This window comes from Alosa sapidissima, chromosome 24 (assembly GCF_018492685.1).
Source record: "Alosa sapidissima isolate fAloSap1 chromosome 24, fAloSap1.pri, whole genome shotgun sequence".
Taxonomy (NCBI): domain Eukaryota; kingdom Metazoa; phylum Chordata; class Actinopteri; order Clupeiformes; family Clupeidae; genus Alosa; species Alosa sapidissima.
In genome coordinates, this window is record NC_055980.1 from 23,856,786 (window position 1) to 23,876,543 (window position 19,758).

At 42.5% G+C, this 19,758-nt stretch overlaps 3 protein-coding genes across 7 annotated transcripts in view; 2 read left to right on the forward strand and 1 right to left on the reverse strand.

The window, feature by feature from the left end:
• Positions 1 to 36: 36 nt before the first annotated feature.
• g6pc3 (glucose-6-phosphatase catalytic subunit 3) lies at positions 37 to 3,926 on the reverse strand. 2 transcript variants are annotated; one of them, XM_042082659.1, is made up of 7 exons: positions 3,803 to 3,926; positions 3,332 to 3,601; positions 3,148 to 3,254; positions 2,626 to 2,716; positions 1,851 to 1,969; positions 1,376 to 1,517; positions 37 to 1,237 (listed from the first exon to the last, which is right to left on the reverse strand). In XM_042082659.1, exons 2-7 carry the CDS (start codon positions 3,547 to 3,549, stop codon positions 895 to 897), a joined length of 1,020 nt encoding a protein of 339 aa, XP_041938593.1. In that variant the 5' UTR covers positions 3,550 to 3,601; positions 3,803 to 3,926; the 3' UTR covers positions 37 to 894. The 2 variants fall into 2 exon arrangements, with proteins under 2 accessions (XP_041938593.1, XP_041938594.1); XM_042082660.1 differs by having other exon boundaries at positions 3,332 to 3,555; positions 3,803 to 3,912.
• Positions 3,927 to 4,520: 594 nt separating this feature from the next.
• The window catches only part of lsm12b (LSM12 homolog b), a 28,233-nt gene continuing 12,995 nt past the window's right edge, over positions 4,521 to 19,758 (forward strand). The window contains exons 1-5 of one of the 2 annotated variants that reach the window (XM_042083020.1): positions 4,521 to 4,685; positions 8,069 to 8,202; positions 9,778 to 9,887; positions 11,117 to 11,243; positions 11,833 to 11,977. In XM_042083020.1, the coding sequence (XP_041938954.1) occupies positions 4,559 to 4,685; positions 8,069 to 8,202; positions 9,778 to 9,887; positions 11,117 to 11,243; positions 11,833 to 11,928 (594 nt within the window). In that variant the 5' untranslated portion in view covers positions 4,521 to 4,558 and the 3' untranslated portion in view covers positions 11,929 to 11,977. Of the gene's footprint in view, positions 4,686 to 8,068; positions 8,203 to 9,777; positions 9,888 to 11,116; positions 11,244 to 11,832; positions 12,781 to 19,758 lie in introns of those variants that run through there. The other variant, XM_042083019.1, reaches the window with a different exon arrangement.
• On the forward strand, positions 12,830 to 18,924 carry LOC121700209 (chondroadherin-like protein). Of its 3 annotated transcripts, none has more exons than XM_042083015.1 (4): positions 12,830 to 12,917; positions 14,739 to 15,182; positions 17,578 to 17,778; positions 17,985 to 18,924. In XM_042083015.1, exons 2-4 carry the CDS (start codon positions 14,862 to 14,864, stop codon positions 18,579 to 18,581), a joined length of 1,119 nt encoding a protein of 372 aa, XP_041938949.1. In that variant the 5' UTR covers positions 12,830 to 12,917; positions 14,739 to 14,861; the 3' UTR covers positions 18,582 to 18,924. The 3 variants fall into 3 exon arrangements, with proteins under 3 accessions (XP_041938949.1, XP_041938950.1, XP_041938951.1); XM_042083016.1 differs by lacking the exon at positions 12,830 to 12,917 and adding an exon at positions 12,931 to 14,163; XM_042083017.1 differs by lacking the exon at positions 12,830 to 12,917 and adding an exon at positions 12,931 to 13,191.

The following is a 19,758-nucleotide window of genomic DNA, read 5'->3' on the forward strand; positions in this document are numbered from 1 at the left end:
GCAGTATGATGAATGTATAGCAAAAAAATGACATAGTGACAGTATAATACGATACAGTTTTATAGTGAATACTGAACTGAAGCTTAACTTTCAAAAATGATATCGTAAATCAAATCGCAATATCTGCCAGAAAAAACGCAACTGGATTATTTTCCCTAAATCGTTCTACTCTTTAGAGAGAGACGTAAGACATTCTTTGCAGATGATCCCAAATGCAAGTGTTTCTACTACACAATCGAGCAGGACATGAGCACCATATAGTTAGAGCTCTCTGCACTCTTTCCTCCTTTTCAACAGCAACTAGAGGCAATGCAGCAGTGTTCTACTGTGGCGCAATACTATGTCTCTACCAGTAGAGGGAGTCTCTCGTACACATAACCAAACACTGAGCTCCTGACAGTCTGGCACAGATTAAAGTTTGTGAGATGAGATATTTTCAGTTATTCATAGATGGAAATAAGTGCAATTCTTACAGACACTACTTACATTTTAGTATTTACTTAAGATGGTAAAAATGTCTTTGGAAACAATAAAGATGACAAACCATGAAAATGTCCACAATAAATTACAAGGCGGGCTCAACCCCAAAAACTAAGGATCTGCAGAACACTATTTACCCACACCATCAGTCTTTGAAATCAATTTAAATCACTGACACTTTGAACAAAAAAAAAAGAGCAAACGGCATCTTTTGCTCTATTCACTGATGAGGTGAACCAACATGGATGGTTTAAGTTCCCTATGTATGCAGGCCCCAAGGCTGTGATGCTTTTAAAAGTGCTCAATCAAACGCAAGCCACTGGTGTAAGAAGCTGAAGAGCTTCTGCTTTTGATGCCCTCAAGCATTGCCGGTTCGAGACCACATGCCAGCCAGGCAATGTAACAGGACCGTCTTCAATCCCTCTTGGCTTTGGCGGTGAGGAAATGGACGACGCCAGGGATGAAAAGAATGACCACTTGAGGCACGAGGGTGTATTTGACGAAGAAGAGCGTGTAGAAGAGGGCGGGGTAGTCCATGGGGAGGTTAACGCGGTTGATGTGGTGGAGGGCCATGGCTGAGAGGGCCACGCAGAGAGCCCGCGGGGCCCAGGAGAGGCTCCATCCGCCAGGCTTCCAGGACTGGGCAAGCCCCAGGCCTGTCAAGGCCCCACTGGCCCGCACGATGGAGGAGAAAGGGTTGGTGTCCAGGCGAACCCATTCAGCGTGAGCACACCATTTTTTCGCCAGTGCCACTGACCTTTCAGCAAAAAGAGCAAAACACATGTTTGTTTTGTTGTTGCCGTAAATTCAATTAATTTGTGAATACCGTTTGGACTTTTAGGAATCCCTCTCTGTCTTAAATAGAACACTCATAGTAACACTCTGGAGCACCTACCAGGACAATGGGATTCCGGCCTTCTCCAGGGCGGTGTGGAGTACCAGTGTTCCCACCAGTATTCCCATGCTAATGCGAAGGTAGAAGAGCAAGGACTGGGATTTCGGAATGGAGCGACTCAGGTAGACCCCAAGAACAATACCTGGAATAGTGGGTGAACCCGTAGAGTAGAATGAATTATTATATAACTTAATATTTAGTTACACAATATGTATTTATAAATTGCTATTACCATAATCATATGCTGTTTTTTAAATGACATGACATTTTGCCATGACGTGTTAGCCTACATACATCCATATTTAACATTTCAGTCAACAATTTGAGAATTATTAACCCTTTATTAACCATCATTATATTGTGTATTAACAATTAATAACATCAGTAGCCAATATCTTAGTCACTTCTATATGGTCATGTAATGTGTTCATCTAGATAGTACATCACATGCATGATGTGAACTGTGAACTCTTACCGGTCAGGAACCCAGCAATGACCTGGTGGGGAAAATGGGCCAGTATGAAGATCCGAGAGAGGCCAATGACCGCAAGCAGCAAGACGTAGATCAAGTATGGCAAACTAGCCACCACCTTACTGGGAGTCAAACATAACACAGGTCGCAGAGGTTTAGCACCTTGGGGCATCCGTGGCCTACTGGTTAGCGCTTCGGACTTGTAACCGGAGGGTTGCCGGACGAACCCCGACCAGTAGGCCACGGCTGAAGTGCCCTTGAGCAAGGCACCTAACCCCTTACTGCTCCCCGAGCGCCGCTGTTGTTGCAGGCAGCTCACTGCGCCGGGATGTGTGCTTCACCTCACTGTGTGTTCACTGTGTGCTGAGTGTGTTTCACTAATTCACGGGTTCAAAAGAGTATATATACTATACTTAGTGACTGCTTTGCCCAAACAGAATGTGTAGGTTACTACAAAGTGGGCCGATTTCATTCATAACTGTACAGCAGAACACAAAACCTGTATCCGAACAGTATAGTCTGTTCTGTCTCTTGAACTAGCCACTGGAAAAACAGTGGCAAATAACCTATATCTTTGAAATGAGGATGGCTAACTGTGCCACTGTGCCCTTGAGCAAGGCCCAAGCTGCTCTGGGGAGACTGGCCCCTGCAATTTGTATCTGTAAGTAGCTTCGGACAAAAGCGTCAGCTAAATGCATAAGTGAAATAAAAACAAGAATAAAAACAAACGAATATGAGTGATTTATTTTCTAGAGAGTGAGTTTCTGTGAGCACTAACCTGCCTGTCCGAGTGTGTATTTCTGAGGCCAAGGTGGATGCCAACACCCACCACACTGCTCCTGTGATCATCGCGTGCCCCGAGGGACTACCTGTGAGCGGACATGCAGGGTCTGTCAATCAAACTCAACTTCTGATCCCTGACAACAGCAGAATGGACCTTTATCACAGCAGCCATTTTTACATGAGATATATGGTGTTACTGATGACATTAAATAACACTTGAATTGAACAGACTAGAGACTAAGGTATGTAGTAACACCTGTGCTTACTTTTTCCATATCAAAATGGCTGCTGTGAAAAAGATCTATACACACACTACACCATATAAAGCTAACATAGCATTCACCAGACAGCGCTGACCTTTCCCTACCAAAGATTGAGTCAAGCTTTCTGATGAAAATAAACGGGCTTCACATTTAAAACAATATTATGGTTAGGTTTTGTCGATGCCAAATGTGTTATTGGTGGTGTTTGCAAGGCTTTTCAGCATGTTTCTTTAACTTGACTATAGAGAACCTGCCTGGTCCAGTTTCGCAGGTAGAGGGAAACTGCTGTAGCTGAGGCGGGTTCTTCTCAAACAGGCCGGACTCCTTTATCCACCAGTATGGCCGTTCTCCGAAAAGAATCCTGCAAGCAATACGATAATTTACAGTAGGTTGAGCATGCGAAACGTATTATTAGAATGAATCAGTCTTTAACGTTACCATTTGAACACCAGGTTGAGCCATTCCGATATAGCAGCAACCCAGACCACGGCTACGCCAGTTTGTCGGCTGACGAAGTAAGTCAGAGGAAATATCAACAAGAACGCTGCTTTCGGGTCACCCATGTGAGAGGCGAAGAGCCATATGTGCTCATATTGTTTCGTTGACAGCTGCAAGGACTCTGCTATCCAAATACCCTGGGTATGAACGGCATCCATCACTAGCTGTTGATAAATGACACAATAGGCCGCACGTCCCTGGTGTTATTACCTTTGAAAATACAAGAAAAAAAACAACAATTGAAACGAACGTTATATGCTGAGGAAGTTACTGTTAACGTTAGCAGCAGCCACGTCTTGATGAAAATCCAAGGTCCAGTGTTAACCTTAACCCCTAAAGTTCACCTACATTCAATGAAACGCTATGCAAGAAGTGTAATGTAATAAGATAAACCATAAATCATTAACTTGCCAACGACAGAATAATTCCTCCTCAGTATCAGGACTCTTACACTGGCTTTCATTTACTCTCGCACCTATCAGTGTTTACACCCACACCGCGCTCCGCACTAAAAGAAACTCTCCACGTCATTGGCTTGTTGAATCCGGGACACGGATAGTAGAATGGGACAAACATAGTTATTTTCTTTCAAGCACACAACTATGCTGGATTCTGAATCTAAAAGTAAAATCAACGTTATCGCAAGTAAAATGTCATTTTGTTCGGCTATGAGATTTTTGAGATGTATGAGATTTTTCTTTTGCCAAATTATACATGTCAGTTTTGTGTTTTCTTTATCCCAACATTTTTAAAACATAATACAAAACAGTAATTGTTGTATTATTTTTTGTCTTCTTGTGAGACAGTGATTTAATTAACTGTTGCAATCCCGAATCCCGTGGCGTGCATCAATACAGATATCTTTGCGAATGGAGCAGGTGTGTGTGTGTGTGTGTGTGTGTGTGTGTGTGTGTGTTGGGGTGGGGTGATTATCTACCCAAAAACTGTAGATAAATTGAGCCGATATATATGATATAACCTTGATGATATGTAAAATGTATTAATATGCACTAAGCACAAATGGATACTACAAAATGTTGTGATACTATGAATGAACAAGAGATGCAAAGTGTTCCTGGCGTCATTTGACACGCCCATTTTTAAAAGAGTCATGCCGTCGCGCACGTTTACGTAAAAGCAGGCGCTCCGGTTTCCCTGGCGGAGAAGATGGCGGCTCCTGGACCGGGGGAGTATTTCAGTGTCGGGAGCCATGTCTCTTGTCTTACCTGCTTAGGTCAACGTTTACAAGGAGAGGTCGTGGCTTTTGACTACCAATCCAAGATGTTGACTTTGAGTATCCTTTTGTCGATCGGTGGACACCAAGGGCTCGATGGCCACCTTGGCAGTTAGGGGCCTGTTAGTAACCGAAATATGTCAAATAGTGATCCGTGCAGTCGCAAGTGTATGTGATAGCCGGTTAACCTAGCAAGCTGACTCTTCATTCAATATATTTGGTGGTCTGTAGAGTTGGCTCTGTCAAACTATTTGTGTTTGTTTATAGTAAGCTATTGAAATATGTACGGACAAGCGTTTGTAGCAATTCCTCATGTGTTGTGCTCAATGTGAAATTCAGTACTCTTGCCTGTACTCGGATCACTATTTGGCAATTCCAAAGTGGCATCATGGCAGATCCTCATTAGCCTGATAGCATAGCGAGTTGATGTTAGCCTGCGATGTCAGATTGATTAGTGGCATTGGCAAATTGGCTAATTCAATTGTTCAGGATGTCAATTTTAGATCATAAATGTATTTACTTGTTATCAGTAGTGTACAACGATACATACCTTTGAGTGTAACGTTACTGGAGGTGTGCTTCATCAAACTACACATCTTTGGCTAGCACGCTAGCATAGTAGCTAACATTATGGTCAGGGGGCTTCTGTGTTAGCTAACGTGTTCGGCACCCAGCTAGGTAGCATGAAGAGTCGACTGATCATTTTTGTCCTGACATTGCTTTATGCTTCGTACATAAGCCAGCCGCAGCGGTTGATCAGTTAAAGTTAATCAACATATGTTAATGATTTGTTCTAACGTTTATTGATTACATGAGACAACATATGCTGAGTAGCCGATTGACAGTTTGAATGGCTAACATTACTTAGCAGCTAGCTGTCTGCTAATGCTGGTAACGTTAGTGGCGATAGTAGGGAACGGATAACGTTATTTTCATTTGACTGTGGTTTGTAAGCTTAAGGCATATTGTAGTAAAAGGCTAACGTTACTGTAACATTAACTTGCTAGCTGGCACCCCCATGGTAACATTACATCAGACACATTGTATCGTTAAATGGCCTATCTTGTGGGTAATTTGTATAGGCCTGACTATAGAGTTATTCGCTTATTGGCTATTCGAGCCAACATTGCTTTTGTGCACAACATTAGTGTCATATGACGATGGTCACTCCCTGAATGTTAATGTAATGTCAGTCTATGTTGGCTGTCCTACCGTCAAGTCAAGTCGGCTTTATTGTCCATTTCTTTACATGCACTGGTCATACAAAGAATTTGAAATTTCGTTTCTTACTTTCCCATGCAGACATAGACCTACTTTAAATACAGACATAGACATACTTTAGACATAGCCATAGACAATAATATAAAAAAAATATATGTACAGACATACCACATACAGACATTAAAGTGCGAGACTACCGTGTTGTTTGGATCGGAATTGTAGTTTTGAGGGAAACGACAATGAGTTCGATCTGAGTTCTAAAGGCCCGTCATAAATGTAAAAATTAGTAAACACGTAAACATATTGAACTACTGGAAAAATATGAAGTTACCGTTATATCTTGTAAGGTTAATCGTGTATGAAGGCATTAGTTGTTGCACTACATGTTTACCTCCAGACTATGACAAATCATGGAAACATGCGGGTGACTGATGCTGTTGCCTTTATCCCTTACGAAAAGTACTACAATGATACGTAATACTACAATATTTCTATGGTAGTGTATAATGCTTCTGTGGTGTTCTGCAATAGGCTACCTCTATAATATCCTTGCCCGCTATAGTGTTCTTATAGTAGTCTTAGTACTTCTATGGTATGTCCCAAAATACTATACTACTTCTATGGTATGGTCCAAAATACTATAGTATTCCTGATGGTACTATAATATTTTGTCCCAAAATACTACACGATTCCTATAGTTCTTTTTCATAAGTTTTGAAATGGGCAACATTATATTGTGTTGCATAGTTTGTATTTTGTGCGTGTGTCTAACTCGTCATTGCCGCTCTCATTAATGTATGCTATAGTCTGTCAGCATTAGTCGTAGTCAGCAATGTAGACGCTTACCACCTTCTATAGTGTCTGCCATTGTTGTGTGCAGCAAGTCTTAAATTGGGGCAGCAGGCTAGCTATTGCTGTCCATGCTTGAAAATGGCCTTGAGGCCTCAGTGGAGTATTGAGCGAGACTGGAGTCTTTTGAATCTTGTGTGTAGGTGTTCCCCGTTCTCTCAATAGGTGGCAGTATAGCCTTGGATCTTTCGCTCTTCTCTGTTCTGGGGCAACAGACAGGTGGCAGAGTGGTGGAACTGTGGTGGAGGCTTGTTCATTCATTTGAGTGATGTGTCAGCAAGATGAAGGATGTGATATGTTTAGTGTGGGCCGCTGTGCTGTGTGTTACAATTGATGTGTGGTCGGTGTGTAAGGGGACATAGATTTTGGTGGTGGCTATGGCCAATCACCATTGACTGATTTGTGTGAGAATGGGGTGGTCAGTGCAGGTATGGTCAAACAAGTGACCTGACTGGACAGAGTAGGCGTGCGTGTTTGTGTGCCTGTCTGCCTACAAGGGAACTCCATAGCATTCTGTGGTGTTCCCAGCTCTGAAATGCCTTAGAATGTTCTTAGAATACGAAAATGAAAGTTGTTTCAGTAACTTGTCTCTGCATATATGAAAATCGTATGCAAATGCACCTCTACTCAGATAAGTGGGAAGTCGTGATGTAGATAGTCAGTAATGACCAGCATTCAAACCTCTTGCTCAGCATTCCGTTTCTGGCACACGTTGTTCCCTTTTTTTTTTGCTTGGCAGTGCCAGTTTCTACCCATTGGAGAGGAGAAATATCTGATTGTGTTCTTCCTGAGGATTTCATTATTTGGATTGATGTTTTGCTGGTCTTTGCTAGATCCATAACTCATAAATTCTGGATTCTGGAATGAGGTCAGTAACAGCTGGAAGTAGAATAGACTACAAACTGTTGGTTGTAAAATAGGTACTCGTGGTATAAAAACAGAAGAGGTCAGTGCCACAGGGGCAGTGGGGTGTCCAGTGACAGCAGTGAGGTGTGTGTGTAAGTCAAAGTCTGCTTTATTGTCAATTTCTTCACATGTCAAGACATGCAAAGAGATCAAAATTACGTTTCCCACTATCCCACGGTGGAGACGAGACATATTTGACCAATTAAGGCCACAGACAAACATAACATTCAAGTAAACAATATAAAAAGTAAATAAGAAGGCACATACAATGAAGAAATAAGAGCAGCAAAATATGGGTTGAAATTGTGCATACAGTAGACAGTCAATATAATAGTGCAAAAGTCAGGCCAATAAATGGCTGAGGTAGTGTGTGCGTGTGCGTGCGCACGTGCGTATGCTCTGACTTTACGAATAAAGTACTGTTAACCTTCATGTGCTGCTGTTCACCTTAACCTTTGACCTCTCAGAATGTGCTTCCTCCAGCGGTAAGCCAAACTTGAGCGACGTGGTCCTGATTAACCTAGCCTATGTGTCAGAGGTGGACGTCGTCAATGACCGCACTGAAACCCCACCTCCGCTAGCATCTCTCAATATAAGCAAGGTAAGGGGGCTTCTCCCAGCATCTTATTTCATTTTGATTTAATTACCCCAGCTGGCATTTTTTCTGCCCATGATTCCAACGAGGCGGTTTAGCGGTGGGCGGGGTGGAACAGCGTTAACGTCGCCAACTGACAATCGGTCGACCCGGGGGTTGATCCCCGCCATTGCGAGTCTGTGTCACTTTGGATAAAAGTGTCTGCTAAATATCAGTCAACTTTAACGTTCACTTTAAGATAACCCAGAAGGAGTTGTATTAAACCTGATAATAGAACAGCCAGGGGGCTTCAATCTCCAAACTAATCAAAGCCAAAGGGCTCTTCTACTAGGAGGTTTACCACTTCCTCTGGGTTGACTTACCCAGGTCTGTCTCATAACCACCTACTTGGCATACACCCCTGGCCATCGGTGAATCCTCTGCTTCGCATGAATCACGTATCTGACCTTTAACCGCACGGCCAATCTTCATCTTCTAACGACATGACTCTGCCGAACACAGATTTTATTCGTCACTTGAGGCATTCCGTCTGATGTTGTTTTTAAATATCAAACCAATGACCCCGTGTAGAAGTCTGCGTTTGCTCCATAGCTAGCAATGAAGGCATCCTTTGTAGAAGTTGACGTTTGCCAAATTGATTGATTTGGTTATCAGTAGCCATGCAGCGGTCTTCATCTCCTGATCCTCATTCATGTGCACTGAGACTTTGTCGGCGATAACGCCTTGCAAACTTATGAATGGTATTCATTCACCCATAAATAATATGAGACTGCTCACAGCTATTTACATTTATGTTGTGGTAACCCCTTTGATTGGTGAGCTGTATTTACTGTATGTTACCGCATGCATGCTTGTGGATAACACACACCGCAAATAATTTGAATTGTCAGTGACTTTGTAATGTCTGAACAAGTTGTCAGTGAGTTGGTGTATTGTCCACGGTACCGTTCTCAGTGCTGTCTCTGACGCTATGCTGCCACTTTCTCTAGCTACGTTTACAATTACATTTACGTTTATTAGGGGTGTAACGGAACACAAAAAAATCACGGTTCGGTGTGTACCCTGGTTTTGAAGTCACGGTTCTGTTAGTTTTGGGGTAAACTAAGCCTGTATGTACTGTTAAAACTCACTGACAATATTGCTGATGGGTAACAGGAATAGTAATTTAGTTTCAAATGTTTTTTGATGTTAAAAGACTATGATATTGTATATGGTCCTCCACTTGATATGTGTAGGAACTCAAATTTAAAACAATCTCCGCACACAAAAAAGCCTATTGGTGATTATTGTTTAAGACTCATTTGATACAATCGATACACATCTATATTGAACCTAACGTCCTGTGCCTAAATTGTTTGGTATGAATACGTGAACCTTTACACTCCTAGCATTTGTTGATTTAGCAGATGCTTCTATCCAAAGTGACTTTCTTATTTATATTACAAGGGCCACTGTCCCCTGAGCAACTAGGGGTTAGGAGCCTTGCTCAAGGGCACAACGGTGGATGCCAGGAATTGTACCCACAATTTTCTTTGTTCTCTCTCTCTCTCTCTCTCTCTCTCTCTCTCTCTCTCTCTCTAGCTGGCCAACCGAGCACGGTCAGAAAAGGAGGACAAGCTCTCCCAAGCCTATGCAATCAGTGCAGGGGTGTCTGTGGAAGGCCAGCAGTTATTCCACACTATTCACAAAACGTGAGTACTTCTCTTCCTGTTGGGCCATTTTAGTTTAGATAACATGGTTATTGTGTTTTGTCCCTACCATACAGTAGAGATGTTTTTGTGGTGCCGACTGTCTTTGTGTCAGCCTTTGGGACTGTAAACATTGAGCATTGAGATGCATTAAGATAGATTCACACACTTTTTCACAATTTAAATTCATGGAATATTTGCAACATGCATCGAGTTTTTAGAAACCGAAAAGCTTTCCACAGTGAACGGGCCCTTAAGCATTTCTAAAACCACATGGTAAGGCAGAGAATGGTTCCATTTCCAGCCTGTCCAATGTCTTGAAGGGCAAACCGCAAAGTCGGTTCCTGTGAAAACTAATAAAAGATTCATTTCATGATGCTGTACCCATGATGTTTATCAATTAAATGTTATTATGTCCTACAAATTTTGTTTGGGCAGCACCGCTCTTAGACACGAGGACACAACACTTTATTGTCTGAACAACATGGTGTAATATATTTATTTGAGAATATCAGTTAAAGGGGAAATCCGGTGTAAAATGGATTTTGGATATGCTTAGCATGATGACAAGTTCGAACGTTCGCTGGGGAGCAAAAAAACACTAATCCGATGCATTCTAAACTAGCCTGTTTGTAGTCGATGCTTCCAAAATGCTAATACTGGTAGCGATAGGTCATTTCTCATGGTAAAAAGGTTGCTAATTTTAAACCATTTACGAGGCTCAAAGTAGCCTGACACTTCAGTATAATGAGGGTCCTAAAATATAAAACGAGGAATTGACAACTTTGTAAATGTACAGATTTTTAATTTTTTTTAAAAAAGGACCGTATACAGACAATATCTTGAGTCGTTTGCCGGTCGGCGCCATCTTGAAATTAAGTCACTACAACACAGATTTTGCATGTTTTTGAGGGAAGTACTTACTATAAAGTTACTGTGTTGTTTCAAGATTGTGCCAACCGGCAAACGACTCGGTATTCATCGTCTCAAGGAATTGATGTGTTCAGCGGCCTTGCGAGGGTCTTTTTTGACTTTCCCAGAGTAAACACACATTAGTCCCTCCCTGGGCATTGTTTTCTTTTTGCAGCCACAACTTCCTTTTAATGGAGAAAGGGACCCTTTCTTCAAATTTTTGTTTCAATTAATTTGCCCAAAGGTGTAAGGTAAATGTCTGATTGGGTTTGGTGCGTGATGGCAGCTGACTGCGGCGTTCATTCTTTTTTCTCTTATAGTATCAAAGATTGCAAGTGGCAGGAGAAGAACATCATCGTGATGGATGACGTGGTCATCTCGCCTCCCTACCAGGTGGATAATTGCAAAGGCAAAGAGGGAAGCGCTTTAAGTCATATACGCAAAATAGTGAGTACTGTTCCCAATATGTACATGTGTACACACATACAGTACACAGAACTGCAAAGGCAAGAGGGTAGCAGCTTAAGGCACATAATACTAAGTTATGAATGCTTTTAATACTAGCTTGCTACACACACACACACACACACACACACACACACACACACACACACACACACACACACACACACACAGTTAATGCTCTCTTGTATTTCCACACATACACAACTTGTACATTGTTTCACCCATACACACACTCACTCAATTGGTTTATGTGCTCTGTGTAGTTGTAACTGGCCTCAGGAATCCAGTTGAGGACGTGCTTTCATTTAATTCTGAGTAATTAAAAGCAAGAAGGAACTGAGCATGCAGGTCATTGAGCTGCACAATCACGATAACGGAAGTGGGCCCTCGGGCTTTCCGTAGCTGATGTGTGGTTTGGGTGTGTGAGTGTTTCTTTGTTTGTCTGTGAGTGTCTCTGATGTTCTCTCCCTCCACATAGGCCAACACGCGCGCGCGCGCACACACACACACACGCTCTCACACACTCTCTCTCCCTCTTACACTGACGCTGTTCTGTGTGACCCCTCCGCAGGTTGAGAAACACTTCCGGGACGCGGAGGGCCAGAAGCCGGTGCCGCGCACACAAGCACAGCAAACACAGAAGGACTCCTCTTCTTTATCATCTTGAGAAGGGAGGGAGGTGTATATGTGTGTGTGTGTGTGTGAGAGAGAGTGTGGGTGTGTCGGGAGTTTGTGTGTTTTCGGGGTGTGTATGTGTGGGGGGGGGGTTGCGCATGTATGGGTACGCATGTGGGTGGGTGGGTGTGTGTGTGTGTGTGTGTGAGTGAGAGCATGTCGGCCCAGCCTTGAACGGTGAGACGGGGCCGCAGGGAGAGGGGAGCACCGAGCCAGGCGAGCCGACGTTCCGTAAACCCCTTGCCCTCTGACCTTCGACCTTGACCTCCGACCCCCACAGGCGGCAACTTCCCTGCTGTCTATCAGCGCCAGATCCACTCAGCGGTGGGCACGGGGGGGATCGCCCAGGCCTCGGGGGGGTCTGGAAGATTTTAAGAAATTAATAAACAAACAAATAAAATGTAAAAAAATAAAAACAAATAAACATTGTAAAAAGAGAGAAAAACACGAGAGACACAGACAGAGAGGAAATTAGACTCCGTGAAAAATAATTTAAAAACAGACCAGAACACACCGACAGACCCCAGACTAACTCTGCCCCCCCCCCCCCTCCTCCCCCCTCATGCCAGCAATTTTTATTTTTTTTGTCAGCCATTTTCCCTTCCTACTTCACCAAGTCACCCTTCTTCTTCCCTTCCCTCTCTCCTTCGCCATGAATTCCATTTTGTCTGAAAAAGAAAAAAACAAGTGCAGTCAGAAGAGCTTGTTAGCTTCATTTTTTTTTTTTTTTTCTGTATGTTCTTCAAGTGTCTGTATTTTCTGTATTTTAAAAGAAAAACAAGAAGTGACTTAAGATGGCACACTTTAAAAAGGACATTTTCTAAAATAAAAGTAACAAAACCTCTGACTGTAATGCTGTTATTTCATGACCTTTTGTGGGCATTTAGAGAGGTAATGGGACTTAGAACCTGGGCAGATATTCCACCTTCAGTTTGTAGGATGCCGGAATGTTTCCGTTTTTCCAGAATTCTTCATTTCCAGGTTCAAAACACGTGTGTGTGTGTGTGTGTGTGTGTTCTTTCTTTCTTTCTTTCTTTCTTTCTTTCTTTCTCAGTGGGTTTCCTGGGCAAAGAGGAGAGGAGGAGTCATTGGGTGTCTTTGGGTAGCCACTTGCAGTGCTGGCTTAAAGCAATGCATGCTAGACTTCGTATTGTATAAAGTCCACCAACCATTGCTTTAAGCCAACACTGCAAGCAAGGCTACCTGAAGACAAACGCACCCATTGTCTCTGTTCGGTGATGTGGTATTTTTAGAGGTGCTATTCTGCTTTTAGATTGGCCTGGATGTTCTAGCATTTTTAGATTTATTTTAAGGCTCTTCTACATTTCAGGAGTCACTTTTCCTCGCAATTAGTCATAATCAATCTTAACTATGAAGCCAGAATAGTTTACACTTGGAACTGCATAAAATGTATTTTCTGTAGAAGGGGAAATGTTAATGCAGACCTACACAGATGGACAAGTCTCTTCCAGGTAGTACACCATAGTTTACAGTGTTTTTTTTTTTTTTGGGAGGCTCGAGGAGATTCATGTTGGAAGAAACAAAAACAAATTCCAAGCAGAATATCAAAGCCTATGCATCAAACTACATGTATATGTACAACATGTTTTTACAAAGCAGAGCATGTCACTAAAGACATAACTGTAGGCTATGTTTCTTTTGCTGTGCACTAGCCTACATATTTTGACGTTATTGTGTTCACCCTTATTTGATGAGTAAATTCATGCAGATTTGTTGATGGTTAAGTTGGTCATCCAGGTGGAAAGTCTGTTCACCACCCCAGTAGCCCTGTAGATAGCCTAAATCAGGGCTAACTGACCAAGTAATATAGGATCTGAACTTACACGGCCACTTGCTGGTAGCTCAGCACATGCGTCAAAGGCGCAGTTGAGACAAGTAGCCACCGTGACCACCAGACCTCGAGTTTCAACTGTCATTATTGAAGACTGGCTGTTACTGCGAATCCTATCCCTCTTGTTTCCACCTGTAACTCGATCCATTATTAAAGTCATGGGGACTCCCGTTTCGGTTACCTGTTAATGGATTGTTGTTTCTGGACTTGAGTGACCAGAAAAAGCTGTACTTTGAATCGGATGGCCTAAATGACAACGCACTACCACCATCTGTCTGTAGCCTAATTTGAATGTTGATATGTGAATAATTTTAAGTCCGATTTAAAGAACAGTGTTCAGCAGGTTAAAGAAGGGAACAGCTGGAAAGATATCAGGTAAATCGCCCTATTTCACGCGGGTTGTTTTATTCTGTGAATGAATTACGATAAGGTAAGCATTATGCTTAGGTCCTTCAATCATACCAGAAGATTATCTACTAGGATACGGAGTTAAATTTTACACCATTTATGGAACAGGTTTTATGTAACCTTAAGTTGTGTTTTCTCATTATTAGTAAAATTGTATGCGCTCTTATTCAAGCGAGTGTTTAGGCCTACCATTGAGTGATTTTTAAATCCTATACGCAAGTGTGGAATTGTTCTGCTGTGGGTAAAAATTGAAGCTATGTAAACCAACGGCTTACTTTTTCTTTAATTGTCTCATTAGTTGAACAGAAAAAAAGTCAAGGAGAGACAGCAGTTGAGTTTAGTATGACCTAAGATTAAAGATCTAAGGTTTTATATAACTGTAAGCTTTACATAATTTATATTGTAGTCTACCGTTGTATTTGGGAGAATTACAGAGATTTGTTTTGACAGCGGCGGCCCCAGATGTAAGCCAAGGCAGAGTAGGCCCTCGTGATAATAAGCTTAAAACAAACACGAAATGCCTTTGTGTCTCTCATCCATAGGCTACTACATCACTGCAGATTATTTGGAGTGCATGGTCTAGGGCTGGTCATCCCTTCTTTCAATCTGGAGGAAACCATCATTAAAATGTACTTTGGAGTGCTCCGTCGACCTACGGACATATAATGTATAGGCACAGTTTGGACGCTGGGAGTCATTCACAAACTATAATGCTCCATTTCTCGATACTTATATTTGCACGGATGACCCCTGTGATGGGTACCAAGATCTGTCCAGCGCAATGCTTGTGCTACGACTCGGCAGAGTTGGTGGACTGCCGTGACCGCGGCTTTACGCACGTGCCACACGGCATTCCTCATGGCTCTTGGCTGCTGGACCTGAGCAAGAACGACATTCAGGAGCTTCGGAGCCGCTCCTTCACGGGGTTGTGGGCGCTGAAAGTGCTACTGATGTCAAACTGCGGGATCAAAGTGGTACAGTCGAACGTGAGTAGGCTAGTCCACTTTATCATCTGAAGTGTCTTAGCAGACATTTAGGCCTATGTCACTGTGCGCCCTTACCATATACTGTTAATTTTATGTTGTATTAGCAGAGGTGGGAGTAAGTCACACATGTGCAAGTCACAAGCAAGTCTCAAGTCTTAACCTTCAAGTCTCAAGCAAGTCCAAGTCATTTTTTGTGTCAGTCAAGCAAGTCAAGTCAAGTCATAGCCAAATCATTGAAATTCATGATGATTTACCCATGTTTTTATGAACTGCTGGAGTTTTATTTGTAACAAACAAATAGACATTGCATTCATTCAAGCCACATAGCCTACATCTGAACGGTTTATAGAATAAGATGAAATGTATACGAATAAAAATAAATGTATTTCAAGTAGACCTATTATAAACAGTGTTGGGCAAGTTACTTCAAAAGCGTAATGCATTATTTATTACTTGTTACTGTCATCTCAAACTAATTTGTTACATTACAATATTACTGTCTTTGAATTGTAAGACATTACACTACGTTTACATTACTTTCACCAAAATAACAGGAAATATGGATTTGGTGTTCCCAATAGATCTTCATGTGTTCAATGCAGCTCATTACACGGCAGGAGGTGATGTGGTATGGCATAATGACTGAGCTATGCTTATGGCTAACAAAATAACAATATAATGGTTGCAGTTATGGCTCATGGGACAATGTAGGCCCCAAAGGCCAAAGGTCACTCACAACTTAATATAGTAAAATAGACATAGTGAAATTGTATGTTGACTTTAAATGGTTCTCATCATTGCTGGTTGCCTTTCCTTCCACTTACAGTGGTGTAGACTTAATGCAAATAATTTGAGAATAATGGCTACAATATTTGTCTGTAAAAGCAACATTTTAGTTATTCTCACTGCTTGAAATGAGAAGTATAGCCTTACCATGTTAGATCTGTTGCATGACGGGCAGAGATAACTCAGATTCCCTTTCTACAGTCATCTAAACAAGGCAATCAAATTCCAGGACCAGCATAGATGACTTTTTTTAATTCTTGGATAATCTTCTCTGGTGCCAATTGAGCATTTCTCAATTTTGGATTAAAAAGCAAAGTAACTTCAGTTACTGAAAATTGTACAGAGTAAAATATTACTGAAATTGTATTGGTAATGCCTTACATTACTGCATTACAGCAAAAAGCAATGCATTACTGTAATTACATTACTTTTTTAATGCATTACTCCCAACACTGATTATAAAATAGCCTATTATTGTTTCAATATGCCTCAAATATTAGGTAGCCTAGCTACATCAAATCATGAAAATATATTCAAACAGTTCAAGTTACACCTGTCCTGACCTGTCACATCTCCAGGGAAACAATAATGTTGAAAAAGTGAACTAATCAATCAATCAAACGCTGCCGCCGACGTCACTGCCAAAATTTGCCAACAGCGCAATGGGTTTTAGGACGGTTTAGGACCGTCAATGCTATAGCCTATCATATTATACATAAGCCTAACATGTGAAATAAGCTACTTTTCTTCTGGCAGTTAGCTAGGCCTACTTACTGTTTTTAGCCTACAAGAAAATGTTTCACTTTGCCATTTCACACATTTTAACCTAATATGGCTTTAACTAAAAAGCATAATAGCCAACTCCAACAATCCAAATAGCCAGAAGCCAACTCTTAACATGCCTCAAATTTGACGTTAGGTTTCTAACACGACTAACTTCGGATGAAAATCAACGTGGTGGTGGTTATGTCCCTATTTTGCACACTTGCAGACTGCTGTTCATTTCTCCTTTGACTTGTCAGATACATCATCTGTGAAGCCAAACATTATTATGTTTTGGTATAAACGTAGAGCCTTCCATATTTGCAAGTTAGTCTACCTCAGTCTGTCTCAATTGATCTGGCACTTGGTACAATGACAGGTTCGCTCGCGTGACGCATGCAACAGCACCTAAGCAGATTTTCTAAAATCGTAAAGTTAACTCCTTAATATCTATGAAAAAAAGTCAAGTAATTTCAAGTCATTTGTCTCAAGTCTAAGTCAAGTCTCATGAATAGCAAGTCAAAGTCAAGTCGAGTCTTTTATACATGTTGATCAAGCAAGTCTCAAGTCTTAAAAAATGTGTCTGTATTAGTCATATTGATACATGATGCATTCTTGAATTTCTCCTGAGGGATCAAAAAAGTCTATTCTATCTACTGTATCTATCTATCTATCTATCTGCTACAGTTTAGGCTTTTACAGTTTAGTCATTCTTATACATACAGTTACAGAAAACAACAAAAGACATCGAGACAGACATACATTAAGGGACATAAAAAAGACATCAACAAAAGCTGTTTTCTGCAGCTTGTGCTCCTATGAACTGTTTTGGTGTTATAACCCATAGGCTCTCAATTCACTCTCATTCATTGAGAAGCTGGATCTGAGTCACAACCAGCTGCAGGTCCTACCCTCGGACTTCTCCGAGGGCTTAGACTCTCTAAAAGACCTCCGGCTGGCCCACAATTCCCTGGGGCGCCTGGACTCATCTGCCTTGCAGCGTCTGGAGAACCTGCAGAGGCTTGACCTCAGCCACAACTACATCCAGGTTAGTCAGTGGGAGAATAAACCAGCCCCCCCCCACACACACACACACACACACACACACACACAGGGGAGAGATGTACTGTAACTGATAAATACATGTGTTCCATCCAGGTTAGTCAGTGGGAAAATAAACCAGCCCACACACACACACACACACACACAGGGGAGAGATGTCCTGTAACTGATGAATACATGTGTCCCATGCAGGTTCTGGAGCCAGGCATGCTGCGTGCCCTGACGAGCCTGCGTCACCTCAACCTGCGCTGGAACCTGCTGCGTGAGGTGCCCATGGGCATGTTGACCATGCAGCAGGGCCTGTCCGTGCTTCTCCTGGACCAGAACAATGTGACGTACCTGGACGCTGAGGCCTTCACGCCGCTGCGCGGGCTCACCTTGCTCAGTCTCCAGGGCAACCAGCTGTGGAGCCTCGACTTCCGGACCTTCCTGAACCTGCAGACGCGCGACACGCACCTGCAGCTGTCCGGCAACCCGTGGGTGTGCGACTGCGAGCTGCACCGCGTCTTCGCCAAGCTGCTGCACGTGCGCCACTTGCACGTGGACGACTACGCCAACGTCACGTGCCGGGCGCCGCCGCTGCTCGCCGGCGCCTCGCTCGCCTACATGGACAACCAGCTGTGCGTGGCCGAGATGGCCACCGTGCTGGTCATCAGCGTCACGGTGATCGTCACAGTGGTGGCCGCCATGGTGATGGCCGAGCGCAACAGGAAGAGGAAGAAGCTGAACCAGCTGAACCAGGAGAACAAGTGGGGCGAACAGGAGAGTATGGACGGTCAGGACAGGTGATGGGTTCGTCGGTTAACATTGGAGACGAAGAAGCTGATTCTGGACTACACCCAGTTCTGACATTCTAGACCGGTTCTGACATTCTAGACTGGTTCTGACATTCTAGACTGGTTCTTGTTCGGATGTGGACCTTATTCGGCAGCAGTGGTTCAGTGGTTCCAATCTACAGAAGGTTCTGGGTTTGAATCCTGGTAGTTTTTCTTGAGCTAATGAGTATGAGTACATTTATTTTCTTCAACCAATAAAATGGTTAGAACTTTGAATGATTGCCTATCCTTTTGTTGTTTAAATATGTGTATGTGCGTGTGTGTATGTGTGTGTGCCTATCTCTCTCTCTCTCTCTCTCTCTCTCTCTCTCTCTCTCTCTCTCTCTCTCTCTCTCTCTCTCTCTCTCTCTCTCTCTCTCTCTCTCTCTCTCTCTCTCTCTCTCTCTCTCTCTCTCTCTCTCTCTCTCTGTGTGCCTGTTTAATGAATGATGAATGAATGATGTTTCATGTAATGCACTTTACTTGTTTGAAGGATCAGACATGCCATTTAAATGCAGTCCACTACACAGTTCAGGGTCAGATGGTAAATTGCAAATGGACTCAGGTACTAAATGGCACTAAGGCAACCAAACACTACTGAATTCATCTGAACTTCACAGACATTCAGATCTAGTCATTTGGCACATGCATACTATGTCCCAAATAGGTTGCAACACCATGCCGGAATACATGTTGTCAGTCATTCTGATTTGCCTGTTAATTCAAGTACAATGATACACAATTGGCAAGGTTAATATTATGCTATCAACTTTCCTACATGCAGGGGCAATGTTTAACTACAGAGAGTGAGCCCACCAGACTGTATGCTTGGCTCTGTGTCTAACTTGACTAACTTCACCTCAGATACCTACACCCAATTCTGACTTGTTAACAGGAGTCTTGTCCCCAAAGGTAACTGCCACAGCAAAGAGTTGTCTGATTATGCCTGTCGGGGTGGAAAGATTGTACAGATTTGAGCTGCAGCAGATGAGGTTTGTTTTGTTTTGTTTACGGCTTGTTGTAACCAAAGCCAGGCTGTCAGGAGAGGATCACGCAAGAGCGAACACCGTTGTGTAACAGAGTTAGTTCAAGGAAAGACATTTACAATCCCAGACAGTTACACATATTTGTTGTTGTTGTTGGAAGTGATG